This window comes from Podarcis cretensis (genome assembly GCF_951804945.1).
Source record: "Podarcis cretensis genome assembly, chromosome: 3".
Classification (NCBI taxonomy): Eukaryota; Metazoa; Chordata; class Lepidosauria; order Squamata; family Lacertidae; genus Podarcis; species Podarcis cretensis.
This window is the reverse complement of record NC_137172.1, coordinates 28168530-28183620: the sequence shown is the minus strand read 5'-3', so window position 1 is coordinate 28183620 and position 15091 is coordinate 28168530. Positions and strand designations below refer to the sequence as shown.

Below are 15091 nucleotides of genomic sequence, written 5' to 3'. Positions count from 1 at the left end.
TGGACTTCGAAATGGACTTAATCCAAAGCAATCTAACAGCTAAAAACTTAAGATGTTACTTGGCAGCCATTTCCATTAAGTTCTAAGGACCAATTTTCACATCAGTTGAAACCCCAGTTGAAAGAAGTGTGAACAGATTATTTGCAAATGCAACCGACTTGCAAAAAAGTAGCATCTTAACCTGGATTTCAGGATGCTATTTAAATGCTGTCCATGTCTGAAAAAGAGCTTGCAAAACCAATTCAAAGCTGGGCCTGATATGTAGCAACAGGAAAATAAAGAGCAACTGCATGCACCCAATCTCTTCGGTGTAGCTGAACTCACTATATCATAGCCAATGTGTTTAAGAGAAACATAAGGCAATAGCAGCAAGTGCATTTTTTTTTCATTGAAGAAGAAACAAGTTGGTGCTAAGAGGACGTCTTATTTTATATGTACCAAAATAATTAGTTTTGTTTGCCAAAATTAAGGCTGTAACTTGGTGCAAAGCTATCCTAATCCGCCGTGCTACTTTTACAACAGATTTCTCAGGGTTTTAATGGTGACAAACAGGAAACTCGGTAAGGCATGTTTTAATTAAAAACTTTATTATTTTCATTTTCATTACAATTCACAGTTTATGCATGGCAAGAGAACCTTTCTTACCATGTCAACATTCAGAACACTGTGCTGGGAGAAATGGTGGGGAGGGGCCTTTCCTTTGATGAGCCTGGCCTGGTCATAGTTAATGGAACTTTGCTGATTTGAGATGTACACTCTCAGTAACTCTTCATTGATTGCTATTTACATTGACAACTTAGATTTGTTAGAAAAGAAGATGAAGCATCCATACATTTAACATTCATAGTTCATAATGCTATTCAGTAATCAGACAGAATGGATTTGTTACTTGAATTGTGTCCAATTGAAGTCCCATTTGGCTTTAGATAATCAGAGCCAAGGATGCAGGCCTCAAACAGCTCTACAGATGCAAGCCTCTGATTTTAACGAAGTTTGCATCATAGTTATGCTTTGAGGATCAGGCTGCCTATTAATCTCTTAAGGGGTATTATATTTGTTTTATATACAGCCAGGATGAAATAGAATAAAACGGTGAAGGAAAATAAAAGACAATCCATTCCGTTATTTAAAAATCCTGCATTCCTTCTGAATCTTGCACACACTTAGAAACAAAAGACACAAGAGGCTATAAAAGTAATGTTTTTTCTCCTCTTTAAAACAATTAAAGAAATCCCAAGGATTGGTTTCAGATCTGTGTATCAGCCTATTCTACCCAAATATTCAATTATATTCAGATTGTGCTATTGGTCAACTGTTTTTCACGCCTGCATTTGTGTTCAGATACCGTCTATATTCTCGATGTAGAAAGTCACAGTGATGCCAGTTTCAGCTGCATTCCCACTTTTAATCCCAGCTCCAGAATAGGCAAAAGCGTACGATGTAACATTCAGGAAAGCAATCAGCAGGCGGGATCCCTGTGCTAAAATAGCGTATGGCATGACGTGGCTAAAACAATGAAAATTTCAAATCCTTATCTGCCAGCAGCATGGTGTTTAATAGAAATGCTGATAATTCAGGATTGTTTCATGTTGTTTCTGTGTAAAATGAGTCTTTTGATTGCACCAAGTTAATCTTACCTATCAAATCGGTTAATAATACAAAACTGAAGATTTTTGGTATATGATGCATGGGACTGAACAGCCAACTACGGCTTAAGTAACGAGACCTGAAATGGATCCATGAATTCTACAGGTCTGTTGAGTGTACATACTCTGCACCTGAGTAATAAAAAAAGAAAGAGAAGAAACCTACTTGCAGGGAGACACCTTTTGGAACCCTGGTAATTGCAGTGCCTTTAAAGCTAGACTTAGAAGCGGTGCTTTGATGTTTTTGGATTTGGCATCAGTTTCTTAATGCTGGTATCCTCAGCTTTAGACACCCTTAAAACATGATTGTTATGGTCTAGATGAAATATCAAAATGAGATAATGTTACTCATGCAAGAACCAACCAACAAACGAACAAACAAAAAACCATTATGAGAGTTATAGAGGTTCTGTTTCTTTAAAAGATAAGGCACTGACAAAAATTTCTTAGGTAAAAGGCTGCATAAGATTTTCTTGCCATTTACATATAGATTGTAGTCCGTACATGGTCCGTTCCTAGGCTTGGTAAGGTAGACCCTGAAAAGTTTAAGGACTGATCCCTCAAAGCTACATTGTTAACCTAAACCAGCAGTATTCATTCTTAACGCCTTATGGCACATTAGGAGAGATGAAGAAACAGTCTGGGCACAAAAAAGGCATCAAACATTGCTTGTTCCAGCATTTGTCAATGACAGAAGTGCCATTCATTTTGTGTCTTTCAAGAGATACGATGGTGACTCTGAATCCTTATTGTGGGTGGATTTCTGTTGGAATTCATGCACATGATAAAAATAATGCTATTAGCATCAGTTATGGACAAGGGGGGGAATATCAGGAACTACAAGGTAAAGTCTAAACCGTAGGCTTCTTCTTATTAAAAGATCAGGATTCAAACTCAGTGCTACTTAATGTTTTCAATGACAGCAATCTCTTCTGCTGCACAGTGAGGAGTCAAGCCATTCATATAAATGCTGTCCGTCTTTGTGATGGCAGGCAAGAGGTCTTTCTCGCTGGTGAGGTGGTTGACAGACAAGGTTCTCTTGCAAGGAGTTAGGTCTTGGCTGTGGTTCACTGCCATTTCTGCAGAGAGCTTCCTTTTGATGGAGGTAGCTCGCTGGAACTTGTCGTAAATCTCCACACTCAGGCGTCTACGTGTTTCTTTGAACTCTGCCGTGACATTGGCTGTCCATTCAGCTGCATGAGCTCTGAACTCTCCCACCTAAAGAACAGAGGGAAGAAGGGGGGGAGGGGAGAGATAGAAAGAGAGGAAGATTGGGAAAGAGAGAGGGGAGAAAGATAATGTCACTTTGCACTATAAAAATCCATGCATCTATTAAATCTCCATAGGAACAAAAGTTGACCATAGGCTGACAAAGAACAGCTGCCCATTGGCACACCTCCTCTGCGCCCACAAATACTCCCTTTGATTGATGCCCAGATTTCACATTATTTTGTTTCAGTGGAAGAATTTAGCTGCCATCTTCCTAATATAATAAAAAGGACACCCAGCAACAGCTAAAAAACCTCCACAGCTAAAACATTTCACAGCTCTTTTTATAATTTTATCTAGGCCAGTGAGGTGAAATTGCCTTTAAAAATTAAGCCTCGACAGCTGAGAGGATCCCAGCTGCACAGGGAGCACTGAATTCCCAGCAATCCAGAGCGTGTGTTATGTGTTGTTACCAGGGGAGCTGTCGTGGTTATTTATGGACACCCTGGCAGTATGTGTAATGATCCCTGTGAGACTTGACACAGGCGTTTCTAAATTTAGATGGAAAGGGCTTTTAAAAGAAAAATTTCAGCTGTCGCTGTTCTGTTTTTAGTGCACGTTCAAACTAAGGATTAATGCAAGTGACAGTTTTAGTCAAGTCAGCAGAATGATTGCCAGTCTCTCCCTCCACTGCAGTAATAAGATTACTACGTGAAACTTGCAAGAGTGGTAGAATGAAGTGATCACTAACACTTTCAAATCATGAATATATGTATATCCCAGGGTGCAGGCATAATGATAAGCGTGGAAACTCATTCCTAAAAGTAATGTGAGCTAATATTTCTCTTTTGTACAATTTGAGGCTGCTATATGTGGGTGGGTGGGGATACACACACACACACACACACACACTAGCCACTTGCGCTGATGTTTTTTGCATTTATTATTTGAAATATTATTTGAAATATTTATTTATATTCTGCTTTTTTCCAAATGTAATTGAAAGGAATATGCAATGTATTTAAAGTAAAACAACAACAACATGACAGCAATCAATCACTACCAACAAATCAAAGCCATCAGTTTTGGCTGAAACTGCCAAAGGTTTAACAGACAATCAACTCTTAGATTTAAGGTATAAGGTAGCTTCTTAGGTTTTTTCCAAAGGGCTTTATATACAGATGGCAACACTTTAAATCAGGCCTGGTAAAAAATTGGCAGCCGGTGCAGGCAAATGGAGCAGAGGTGTAATATGCTGACAGGGTCTCATGCCTGTCAGCAATTGTGCTGCAGCATAATGCACAAGTTGCAGTTCCTAGACCAAGCACAAAGACGCCCCGATGCAGTAATCCATATAGAGTGCATTGCAGTAAAAGTTGCCAGTACAAGATGATTGCATTCTTTTATTTCTTAACACCATACATATCAATCACTCTCTCTTTCTGTTTTTGCAATAAACTTGTTAATTCTTTTCTTCTAATACTTGTCTCTTATCTGCTTGCTAATTCCCTGATAACTAGTGCTATTATAAGTTTCCTTGGTTCTGTGGCATGCTGCAGCTCTGAGCTCAAGACCTGAAAATACATGTATTGTTTGGGTACATGAATACTTGTGCGTGCACATGCACGTGTAGACAAAGGCACACAGTAACACTCTTGATAAAGCCACTCGTGTACCCAGTGTGCATTGGTTCATAATAAGATATAGATTTTAATGGTCACTCCATTAAAGTTGGGAGCAGATAACACATGGGCATTTTTGCTTAAAACCCATTTGATTCATTTTCATGATTCATTAAGTTTAGAAAGGAGGTGTCAGACTGCTGCTTTAATCACTTCAAAGTGAATCTCTTTATAGTAATTACCGCACTTAAATAAATTAGCCTAATTGTTGAATTTTCAGTCATTGGCTGAAACGGAGATTAGCAAGAACATATCTTTCGCAAAAGTATATATAAAAAAAGCAACATGAATTATGAAGCATTCACTATTCAAAGTTGCATTGTCTGACCTTAAATAGAAAGAATCAGGGTTACAGATTTTGATAAACTACAATAAATTTATTGTGGAGATACCTTGCCAAAGGTGTTTTGCAGTAGTGGCCAGCGAGGTGGTGTGAATGGGGCTGCGCTGAAGACCCAGCTTCTCAATGCTGCACAATGCTACCACAGTTAACAAGAAGGAAAGGAGGAAGGACAAGGCAGTGGGGGAGCACCGCATGATGTGGGCACAGCAGGTGGAAGCACTGGATTGGCTCCATGGTTGCAGCCGCACCACACCAGGCTCCCCACTGCCTTGCCCTTCCCCCTCTTGGTAAGTAGCAGCAATGTGCACCATTGGGAAGTCAGGAAGGCAATGTAGCTGCACCCACACAGCCTCACCAGCTGGTATTGGCTCTACCATAGAGTAGGGTGGCCACTCACACATTGCCAAGGAATGGTGTGTGATGGGGCATGGAAGGGTTGCAGCAGGCTGAGGAAAGTCAGCAGGGCTGCCTTGTGCAAGCAAAGAGCCTTTCCGCTCCTGCAAAACATCTCTGGATCCATGCCAGTGTGTTTTTAAATCCTATTTTCTATTCTGTATAGCATCCAGGATCATATGAAAAATTAATCAGCAGTCATACTGTTTCTTTTTCAGGTCTCCCCTCGATGGCAAATTGAGAACATGTACCTTCCATTTGCAAAATTCCTTCTGTGATGGTTCCTGATTTAAAAGGGGCCAAGCATTTTCACAACTAAAGTTGCTAATAAAAGCAAACAGAAGTCAAAAGCCACACTCTAGAGAAGATTAAAAACACATTAAGTCCCTTTGAAATTAATGAGGCCAGTATCTGCACTTAATGCAGCTTGAATTTAGTGACATGGAGTCATACTTGCCAATTTCTGAACTGTTCCTTCAGGGTTCCCCCAGTAACACCACTTATGCTGTTACAATGGCATGTGAAAATGTCACTGACAATCTGGACTGTTATATTTCAAGACAATGTGCAAAGCCTCCTGGATTTGGAATGAGATGTTATTAGACTTGCTTTGTTTTGGATACCACCTTTCTTCTCTGTCACCATCCCATACCTGAGTTTAGGCCAGATCTTGAACTGAACATCCTGAACTGACCCCTTATTTTGTTGTTGCTAAAGAACCAGTTGGCTATGCAGCAGGAACTATTCATAAACTCTGCAGACTGCTTGGTCACACATCCAGGAGATGACAGAAAGTTGCATCTCTCCAAATTACTGTACAATTGGAGGAGGGGGCATGTTCAACAATCTATATTCACATCATTTGTATAGGTCTCAATGGGTCTCTGAAAAACTCCAAAAGCGCTGGCACTTCTCATCACATTGCAATAACATGCAAAGCAAAGTGTATGGGCTCCTCCTTTGCAAACTGTTTGTCCATGTCTTCTTTCAACATGGAAATTCTGTAGGGTGTGGTACCAAAAGCACGATTTCCCTAGGTGATCTAAGGTCTATAAAGGGGAAGGCGGTTTCTCAGGTAACTTGGTCCAGATCTTGAGCAATCTAATTCTCAGAGTTCTTAGTCATATGGCGCCCCTGAGGCCTGTTTCTTGATTACCTTCTGTAAGTTTTAATAGTAATTTTTGTAATAAAATGGAGTTCAGGTGTTTTTGGTGGTGCCTTTGGGCAGAAGTAACTCACAGAATAAAAAGGTGATAGGGATTTATTAAGGCACTCCCATTTCCTTTTGATTCTTGGGTTACTTGTATATAGAGTGGTGTCATCCTTCTCTATTGCATCTGATTGGAGAAAGTTGGCATCGCAGTTGCTGGAAGTAACACTGAGCAAGACTATTGCTCTGGACTCTAATTCTTCTGTGCCCTCAAATGCACTCAAAGAAAATGTTACCTTTTCAAAATACAAGTGGCTTTCCCATGTATTGCTAAAGACATAAGCTCAAAAGGTTACTGATGGAGGGCTGCACAATTTTCAGACTGCCAGAGCTCATAAGCAACAAGCTCTTGTAATTAAATTCCTCCTCCTCTTTATAACAATGTTTTGGTGAGAGTTCAGCTTCCTCCCCCCCCCCCCGTGAGGTATGACATTTTCTCATAGTACACTCAATTTTACCTTAATTTGCAGCGTAGAAGTCAGTCTGTAGCTGATGCTAAGTGATTGAAATGCCAGTTGTTTGGGATGTTGTACTGAAGACCCAAACATTTGTACATGCGTATCATACAACAGCAAGGGCATTCTAACTTCTTTCATTGAACCTCTTTTGGTTTATTAATGATACAGAATTCAGTACTAAAATTATTTATGTCCACACATACAAACACACATGCACACTTTATTCTGGAAAATATTTTCTTTACAGACATGTTGCTACTCTCTAAAAACTGGGATGAATGATTGTAGTTCAAATATATATTTAAATAAACATATGTGAGAAGAACTTTCTGAAAGCATATTAGCCATTCTAGTAGCTGCCTAGAGAGTTTATAATGTACAAGTGGCTTCAAATGTAAATAATAGGGGCAAATGTAAGTACAAGGCATGCTTCAAGTGATTTAACCTTCTAAAATCTAAGAGCAGAATGTTCTTTACTATCCGTATGGAATGGTCTCCCCTGTGTCCTGTCCAGTCTGTAAGGGAGGTGGGAGACCACTTTCAGGCAGAGAGTCAGATCCAAAAGTAGCTAAACCTTCCAATCCAACTTCCATAGCAGATCTGATGTCTGTTACAAGCAGTACGGCTTGTATTGGTGCTAAATGCTGAATGCAAGCCACATCTGAAAAGGAATAACCAGGAGGTGCCTGACTGTTCCTTTGCAGTTGTCAGTCCTGGGCTTGATGTCCTATGTCATTACTTGAGTGGCCGGTGGGCATGGCCTAGTCACACAGCCTTGTGTGCCTAACAAAACTGTCCTAAAAGAACAACTGAATGAAGTAACTCATAAGCTGAAGACATCCTTGTTACAAAATGCATATGATTTTCAATGTGAAGTTTGAGATGCTTTCAGTGTACTGAACTCCCTCTTTTATAATTTCTAACAATTATGACTAATGCATTGTCTGAAGCTCTCAAATCATTTTTGCTGATGTAGTTGTCAGTTATTTAAAAATAAAACTTCCCATTAACCTCCTGAGGATACAGCAGTCTAACTAGAAAGAATAATTTAAGTGTCACATTATCCATGCAGAAGACTAGAGTACAGAATGTTTTGTCTTTCCTTTCAAAAATCTTTTTTTCAACATCTCAGGAGCTGCTAAGTTTGCCTCTGTTTCTGAAAACAGATGGGCTCAGATGGAATCACTAGAAAGCAGGGTGATTGCTGGGGTACTTGTGCCAATTTATTGTTTGGCTAGGAAAGCTGTTCCACTTTTAGTTCACTTGTCTTTGAAGACTGCCAGCGAGATGAATTTCTGAAAAAACTGAAAATAGCAGGACACTCCAAGGTCTTTTTAAAAGTTTCCAGCTCTTTTGGTTGCAGACAAAAGCATAAAATTATGACTTCAATAGGGCCTAATGGTTCAGAAAGCAAATAAAGGAACCTGTGTTTCTTTTAAAATCCATCTGGGTGATTATGAGGGATGGGAATAAATTTCAAACACACAAGCTAACCATCTATTGCTTTACTGATGGTCAAGTAGGTCCCTGAACAGTAATGTTCCATCAAGAACCCTCTTGTTCCTCTGATGAGGTTACCATGAACAAAAGGCTGTGGGTTTTGTTCAATACACGAATAAGCCATCCAGTTTCCTGGCTGATTCAGACTCCATAATTCCAAAACTTCCACACATTTCCACTTTCTTTCTGTTGTTATTTGGAGAATAATCCTTCAAGTTTGAAAGGAAAGGAGAAGAAGCAGGCCGCCCCAATAATCTAACTCCAATGCTTACCCTACACTCACACCCACATGCAGCAGACCCACATGCTTACTTCAACATCTCTTCCCTAAATCATGGTGATTGGAGTGCACTGTGATTAAAAGTGGCACCAGTCCATCGAAATGAAAGGTATGCAAACCTCTCCATCCCCTTCGCTCTTGAGCTCTGGGTGTTTCCCCCGTCAGCTTGGTTTCGATTCACAAAAAAAATTAAAGGTAGTGGGAAATGACTGCATTTAAAGCTTATGAAAAAAGGAGGCAACTGAGAAGATTAGGTAGTCTCTGCTCCATCTCAATATGCCTTGTTAATGGCACAATCTGACTTCATAACCTGAAAAGCCACCCCAAATCAACCCTAGTTGCCTGGTTATTTGGGGTACGCAAACAGCCACTCCTGCTAATCACAGTCCTCAGGGACTGGGCAGAGATAGATGTCACCTGGAAGCAGTAATCAGCAGTGACGTGAAAGCAGATACCTGGACCAAAGGTGAAGTATGACAAGGAAAAGAAGCGGTAAGACAGGAAGTTGACCAGATAAATGAACTTCAGTACTATGGACAGCTCCTTATTAGGAAAAAACCACCACCCTGTTCTGTAAATCTCTGGAGAAGAACATAGATAGGCCTGTGGTATGTCAAAATACCATTCCCTTAAAGATAAAGGTAAAGGGACTCTTGACTGTTAGGTCCAGTCGCGGACGACTCTGGGGTTGCAGCGCTCATCTTGCTTTACTGGCCGAGGGAGCCGGCATACAGCTTCAGGGTCATGTGGCCAGCATGAGTAAGCCGCTTCTGGCGAACCAGAGCTGCACATGGAAATGCCGTTCACCTTCCCACCGGAGCGGTACCTATTTATCTACTTGCACTTTGTGCTTTCGAACTGCTAGGTTGGTAGGAGCAGGGACCGAACAAGGGGAGCTCACCCCGTCATGGGGATTTGAACCGCCAACTTTCTGATCGGCAAGCCCTAGGCTCTGTGGTTTAACCCACAGCTGGCCTTTAATCTAGTACACCTCTGGAATTCTGTCATCTCCTGGAGAGTCTATTGTTGTCTCAGTCAAGAGAGAATAAATGAATATGGAGTCTTGGGCAATTGAAAGGTTGGCTCTTCAGATAACTCAGATGATCTGGTCTACTAGTGCCAAATTCACAATGATTGGGGGGCTCTTCTTCTGTACTGGAGTCCATAATCTGCTGTCCCTAAAAGAGGCTATTTCCTATCTAAGGGGGCCATGTTACCAGGAGCTCCTGGAGCTCCAACTTAGCACGTAGTTGTACCCACCCTGTGGATTCCCCTCAGGCCAGATGCCAAAGAAATAAACAATTATGTGATTTTTGGGAGACATGTGAAGGCAGCCCTGTTTCAGGAAGCTGTTAATGTTTGATATTGTATTGTGTTCTTTTCCACTCTGTTGGAAGCTGCCCAAAGTGGCTGGGGCAACCCAGTCAGAGGGGTGGAGTACCAGAAATAAATTACTAAATGGCATATGCAATGGCTGCAATATGCAGTTCATTGGTTCACCACGCAGGTGAACTGCATTTTGCAACCTCAGCATAGGTGGCCACACACAAACTCTAACAACAACAACAACAACCCTGAACAGACCCCCACTCACCCAGAATAGCTCTTTGATAAATTTGGAAGGGAAGGAGAATAAACTGTTTTTCCAGTGAAGACTTGCTTGAGCATCAATGTCTTACTCAGTTTGCTTTTGTGTGTTCCTGTCAACATGGGAACTAGGTAACTAAGGATTATCTGCTCCCATATGAATCTGTCCAATAACCAATATCTTCTTTTGATACCTTTTGTCTTGAGTCCAAACTTCAGAAGTCAGACATGTGGCAACTGGAGAGAGTTTTCTGTACCCTAGTAGCAAAATACCTTTCCAAGTGATATTTGTCTGGCACCCATTCTGAATTGTTTTAGGTGACAGGTTAAAACTATCTGATGTAATGAATTTCAGTGCTGCTTTTGAGATTTTCATTGTTGTTTCATTGATCTGTTGGTTTAGTGAGATTGTAACGGGTAATTGTATTGTATTGCATTTTATTGTATTTAATAATTGTATTGTATTGTATTGTATTGTATTGTATTGCATTGTATTGTATTGTATTGTGTTGCGTTGTGTTGTGTTGTGTTGTATTGTATTGTATTGTATTGTAATTGTATTGCATTTTAATGAAGTTGGGTGATATCAAATGTTATTCATACATGGTTGGCTATCACCCGGGGGCATTAAAGAAGTTACATTTTTTTTAAAATGTAAAGGCTATGTATAAATTCATTGAATAAAAAATGAAATAGCCTACAGCATATCACATGCAGAATTACTGAAAATTCACCACTACTACCCCTTCTTAACACAAAGCATTTTTGGGCATTTTAGATGTGCTCACTCTCATGTGCAATTCACCTCTCATTGAAATCAATGACAAAGTTCTCAGGGCTAAACTACTAATGATATCAAAATGGATAAACTGAAGTGTGGGAGTGGTGCTATAAGAATTTTAAAGCATACAGCATTGCATTTCTCTAACAGTAAAATGTAAAATGTTTGAAAACATTGTTCTCATTATTCTTAAAAAAGCTACTTTTAAAAAAGACATTTGGGTTATTTCCCTTCAGACTTGTTTGTGAGATTAATATAGTATTGGTGGCTGATCTCACATATGAAACAGACATCAAAGAGCAGAAGTTAATATATGTCTAAATGTTCAATATCCTTCATCAAAGAGCATAAGGTTTAATGTTCCAGCTACACAATACACACTATTACTAAATACCAAAAGACAGAGTATGTCTTACATTTGGCAAGTTTCTATTTCTTTCTATATATAAGAACCTTTGAATAGAAATTCATATTCAGGAATTAATATACCGTATATAATATATAAACACACACACACACACACATATATTCAACCCCTCTGCCTGCACCAGAACCCAGAGTTGCAAAAAAGCCAAACCCTGCTTCGTGACCCCCCTGGCTGGATTGTGTCCGTGAACTCTGATAACACTTAGCTAGAGAATAAGGAGTGTCTGCAGAAAGTAGCCTACTGTATAAGGGCCAATTTTGCATGTGTTGCTCTGCCTACTTTATGGTCCCAACACCTAAAAAAGATTGTCCACAAGGGAACGTGGCCCTCAAACAGACCAAGTTTCCCTACTTCTGACTTAAGATAATATCATCCTTGTCAATGATAATAATGAATGAAGTCTAATCTCCATGCTACTTACTTTACAGTATTACAAAATAGAGGACTATATGATTTGAAAACTGCATATTAAGGAAATGAGGCACTCCACTGCCTCTGAAATTGAGCTTCATCAGAAATCTCATTCCAGCTAATTAGGCTTCTTGATCTTAGCATATTTTTGATAGGCAATTGAGTGATCAATGTGTGTTGTACAGCCCTTGATTGCCCAGGAAAATGAACTACAAGGGACAACGCCTATTGAAACAAACCAGTGGGCCACAATATCAAAAGAGCAAATTGGCGCTTGAGTAATTGAATAGTATAATAAAGGACATGAAACCCCTGAGAGGGAGTAATGCTAAAAATGAATGCTAGAGACATGAGGCTGCCATAACATATGGACTACATTCGTCTTGTTTAGTAACAAACAGTCTTACAAGCAATAAATGCTTTATTATATATCCATTTTCCTCTCTCTTCTGCACTTGTGAACGTAAGGAAGATTATATTAATCTTCTGATAAGCAAGGCACACTTTTTCTGTTTTAAGATGGAAAGCACAATTCACTGTTACACTGTTACACTGCTTAGACGTCTGATAAGCAAGGCACACTTTTTCTGTTTTAAGATGGAAAGCACAATTCACTGTTACACCTAGGGTTGTTTACTTTTACAAGGTGTAAATATTACCATCCTCAGAGAAGCCTACACCATGATTGGAAGCAAGCAAGCTAAAGCTAAAAATTTGTGACAGGCAGCTTCCTCTGAGGACCGGATAATTGAGGTGCATTTCTCCTTTAGGAGTGATTGAACAGTCCAGTCACAGTGGATATGAAGACTTAATAGAATTATATGTGCCGTGTAGAGGTTGACTGAAAGGAGACCATGCCAGAGCAATGAATCATGAAGATAAACAACAGGTGTCCTCTTGTGTTTCTACATGATTTCCGACTTCCCAGCCAAACCTTAGCCTTTTATCTCTCAGTGATTTCCATAGGCAAGAGTTCATTCTTCCACAGAAATTTAATGGTGCTTAAAATCCTACAAACATTTGCTTGTCCCTTCATAGGGAAAAGAGTCCACTGCGTATGTCTGGCCACAACTGCTTCAGGATTGCTATCTTTCTCTGTGTGTGAAATTTCTTGCTTTTATTCATAGGTAAGAGTGGCAAGACGCTTGATTTTCAGAAGGAAACAGAGCTGACCTAACTGTTAAAAGCCCTTCTCCACATACACAATGGTCACCACCAGTTTCCTAAGTAGCAAAGCTGGGTCCAGGAGTACCCAAGAGTGAACTCCTTTTCTGGCAGTGCTGAACCCTCCAATAGCTTTACAGCAAAGGAAAATAATCTCAGAACGACACAGCCAATCCAGTAGTGTGCTTCCTTAGCAAAAATCGCACCACTTTGCTTGGCTGCTGCACCATCCCTTCTTGGTTAACTGACTTCTTGATAGCAAAATTTAACCCTTAAGTCACACATGGAATGATCTCAGCTGTTGCACTTCCAACATGATTGTTCCCAGCAACTTCACTGCTACACACTGTTGCCAAGCTCCCTGTCTTGTTTTCTTCCTTCTCTACATTCATCCAAGTCACCTTTTGCTTCTAGCTACAAGAAACTAAAGAACACAGGGCTGCTCTCATGAAGACTATGATGATGTTTGCAAGTTATTTGGACTTGGGACCAGCAATATTTAATAGTATTGAAGGATAAAGAATCGACTCCCCTTTCACCAAAAGCGAAAGTAAATTCTTCAGTGACTGCCAAACACAATTGCAACAAAGAATCCTATATTGGCAGGGCACATAGGAAATATATATAGAAAGAGCTTGTTTTATGTGCTGTCTGGGAGCTTGCAAGGCAGAAAAGCTTCTGCCTACAAAAGAATACAAATGCTCCAACAAAATAAATCAAAATACTTTTATGTAATTTCCTTCTTAAAAAAAATATCCTCCAAGGTAGCATGTTAATGCAATGCATTAGAGCTTCCCAGCAAAATCATAGAATTTACTCTGTACTTACTGCCAACAATAGTTCCAAAACCATTGTGATGAATGGGTTCGTTTATTGCAAGTGCTAGTGTTCTGGATTAAAAGAATGCCAAATGGGTCTAGGCATTTCAAGAGGAAATAGATATATATGATTTACAGCAGAAAGTTTGCTGTGGTACCTTAACTTCATAAAATCAGAATAAAAGGGGGAGGGAGTCCACATGAAAGCCATTATGTAACAGTATCTTGCTTTAGTCAAGGAAACATGAACTAAAGCACAATATGCTTTCATTTCTGTTGAAACAGTGAATACACTTGTTTAGACTGCAAAAGTGAGAAAGATAATGATGTGAAAACACATTTGTTACAGTTGATGAACAAACTAGGTTTGCCACAGTTTTGTGTTATAGTCCCTTCTCAAGTAGTAGTCCACTGAGTAGACAAAAGAAAAGTACTGTAATTGAAGCACTTAATGTACCTAAACACATTCTTTCCTTTTTAAGGGTCAGAGCACACATTTAACTGACTAAGGATATTAATCAACACAGAGGCTGGTTTACATTTATCTCCATTCTGGACAGCACAGTTTTTAGACTGTATGCCCTTTGGGGTAGAAGTTCTTGTTTAAATTATCTATGCAGCCATGTACACTGATGGCACTATATAAATAAATGTTTACAACAACAACAACAACAACAACAACAACAACAACAGTAAGAACTACTTATCACATGGATCACTACTATCACACTGTGAGTTTCTATGCCAGGAACAGGGAACCTCTGACAGAAAGCACTCAACATGGCACCCCATTCCAAGCAGCCTGCCCATGTTAAGTGTAACTTTTGGTCCAGCAACAATTAATGCCATGCTATGTCTTATTCAACAATGACCATAGAAGGAAAAATAGCTGTACATAGGGCCCTTAAAGGAAAGGGGCAATAATTTAGGAGTGTAAGAATCCAGTTGGATCAGCTGAGAGAGAGAAGTGGTGGCCAAAGTGTTTTTTCTATGCCAAAGAGAGAGAGGTGGTGGCCAAAGTGTATTTTTTCTATGCCAAAGTGTCACTTTTGGGGGAAAAAGACAGCTTGTGAGTATTATGTTAGAGCTTTATTAAAAAATATGTATAATAATATTAGAACTCATGCACCACCCAATGAAGTTGGTTGGCAGCATATTTAAGCTGGATGAATACATAATTAA

At 39.7% G+C, this 15091-nt stretch overlaps 1 protein-coding gene across 3 annotated transcripts in view; it reads right to left on the bottom strand.

Annotated features, from left to right (window-relative positions):
- Positions 1–566: 566 nt before the first annotated feature.
- Positions 567–15091, bottom strand: part of KCNK2 (potassium two pore domain channel subfamily K member 2) — a 131051-nt gene continuing 116526 nt past the window's right edge. For all 3 annotated transcript variants that reach the window (XM_079968865.1, XM_079968866.1, XM_079968867.1), the window contains exon 7: positions 567–2864. In XM_079968865.1, coding sequence (XP_079824991.1) covers positions 2547–2864 — 318 coding nt within the window. In that variant the 3' untranslated portion in view covers positions 567–2546. The remainder of the gene's footprint in view (positions 2865–15091) is intronic.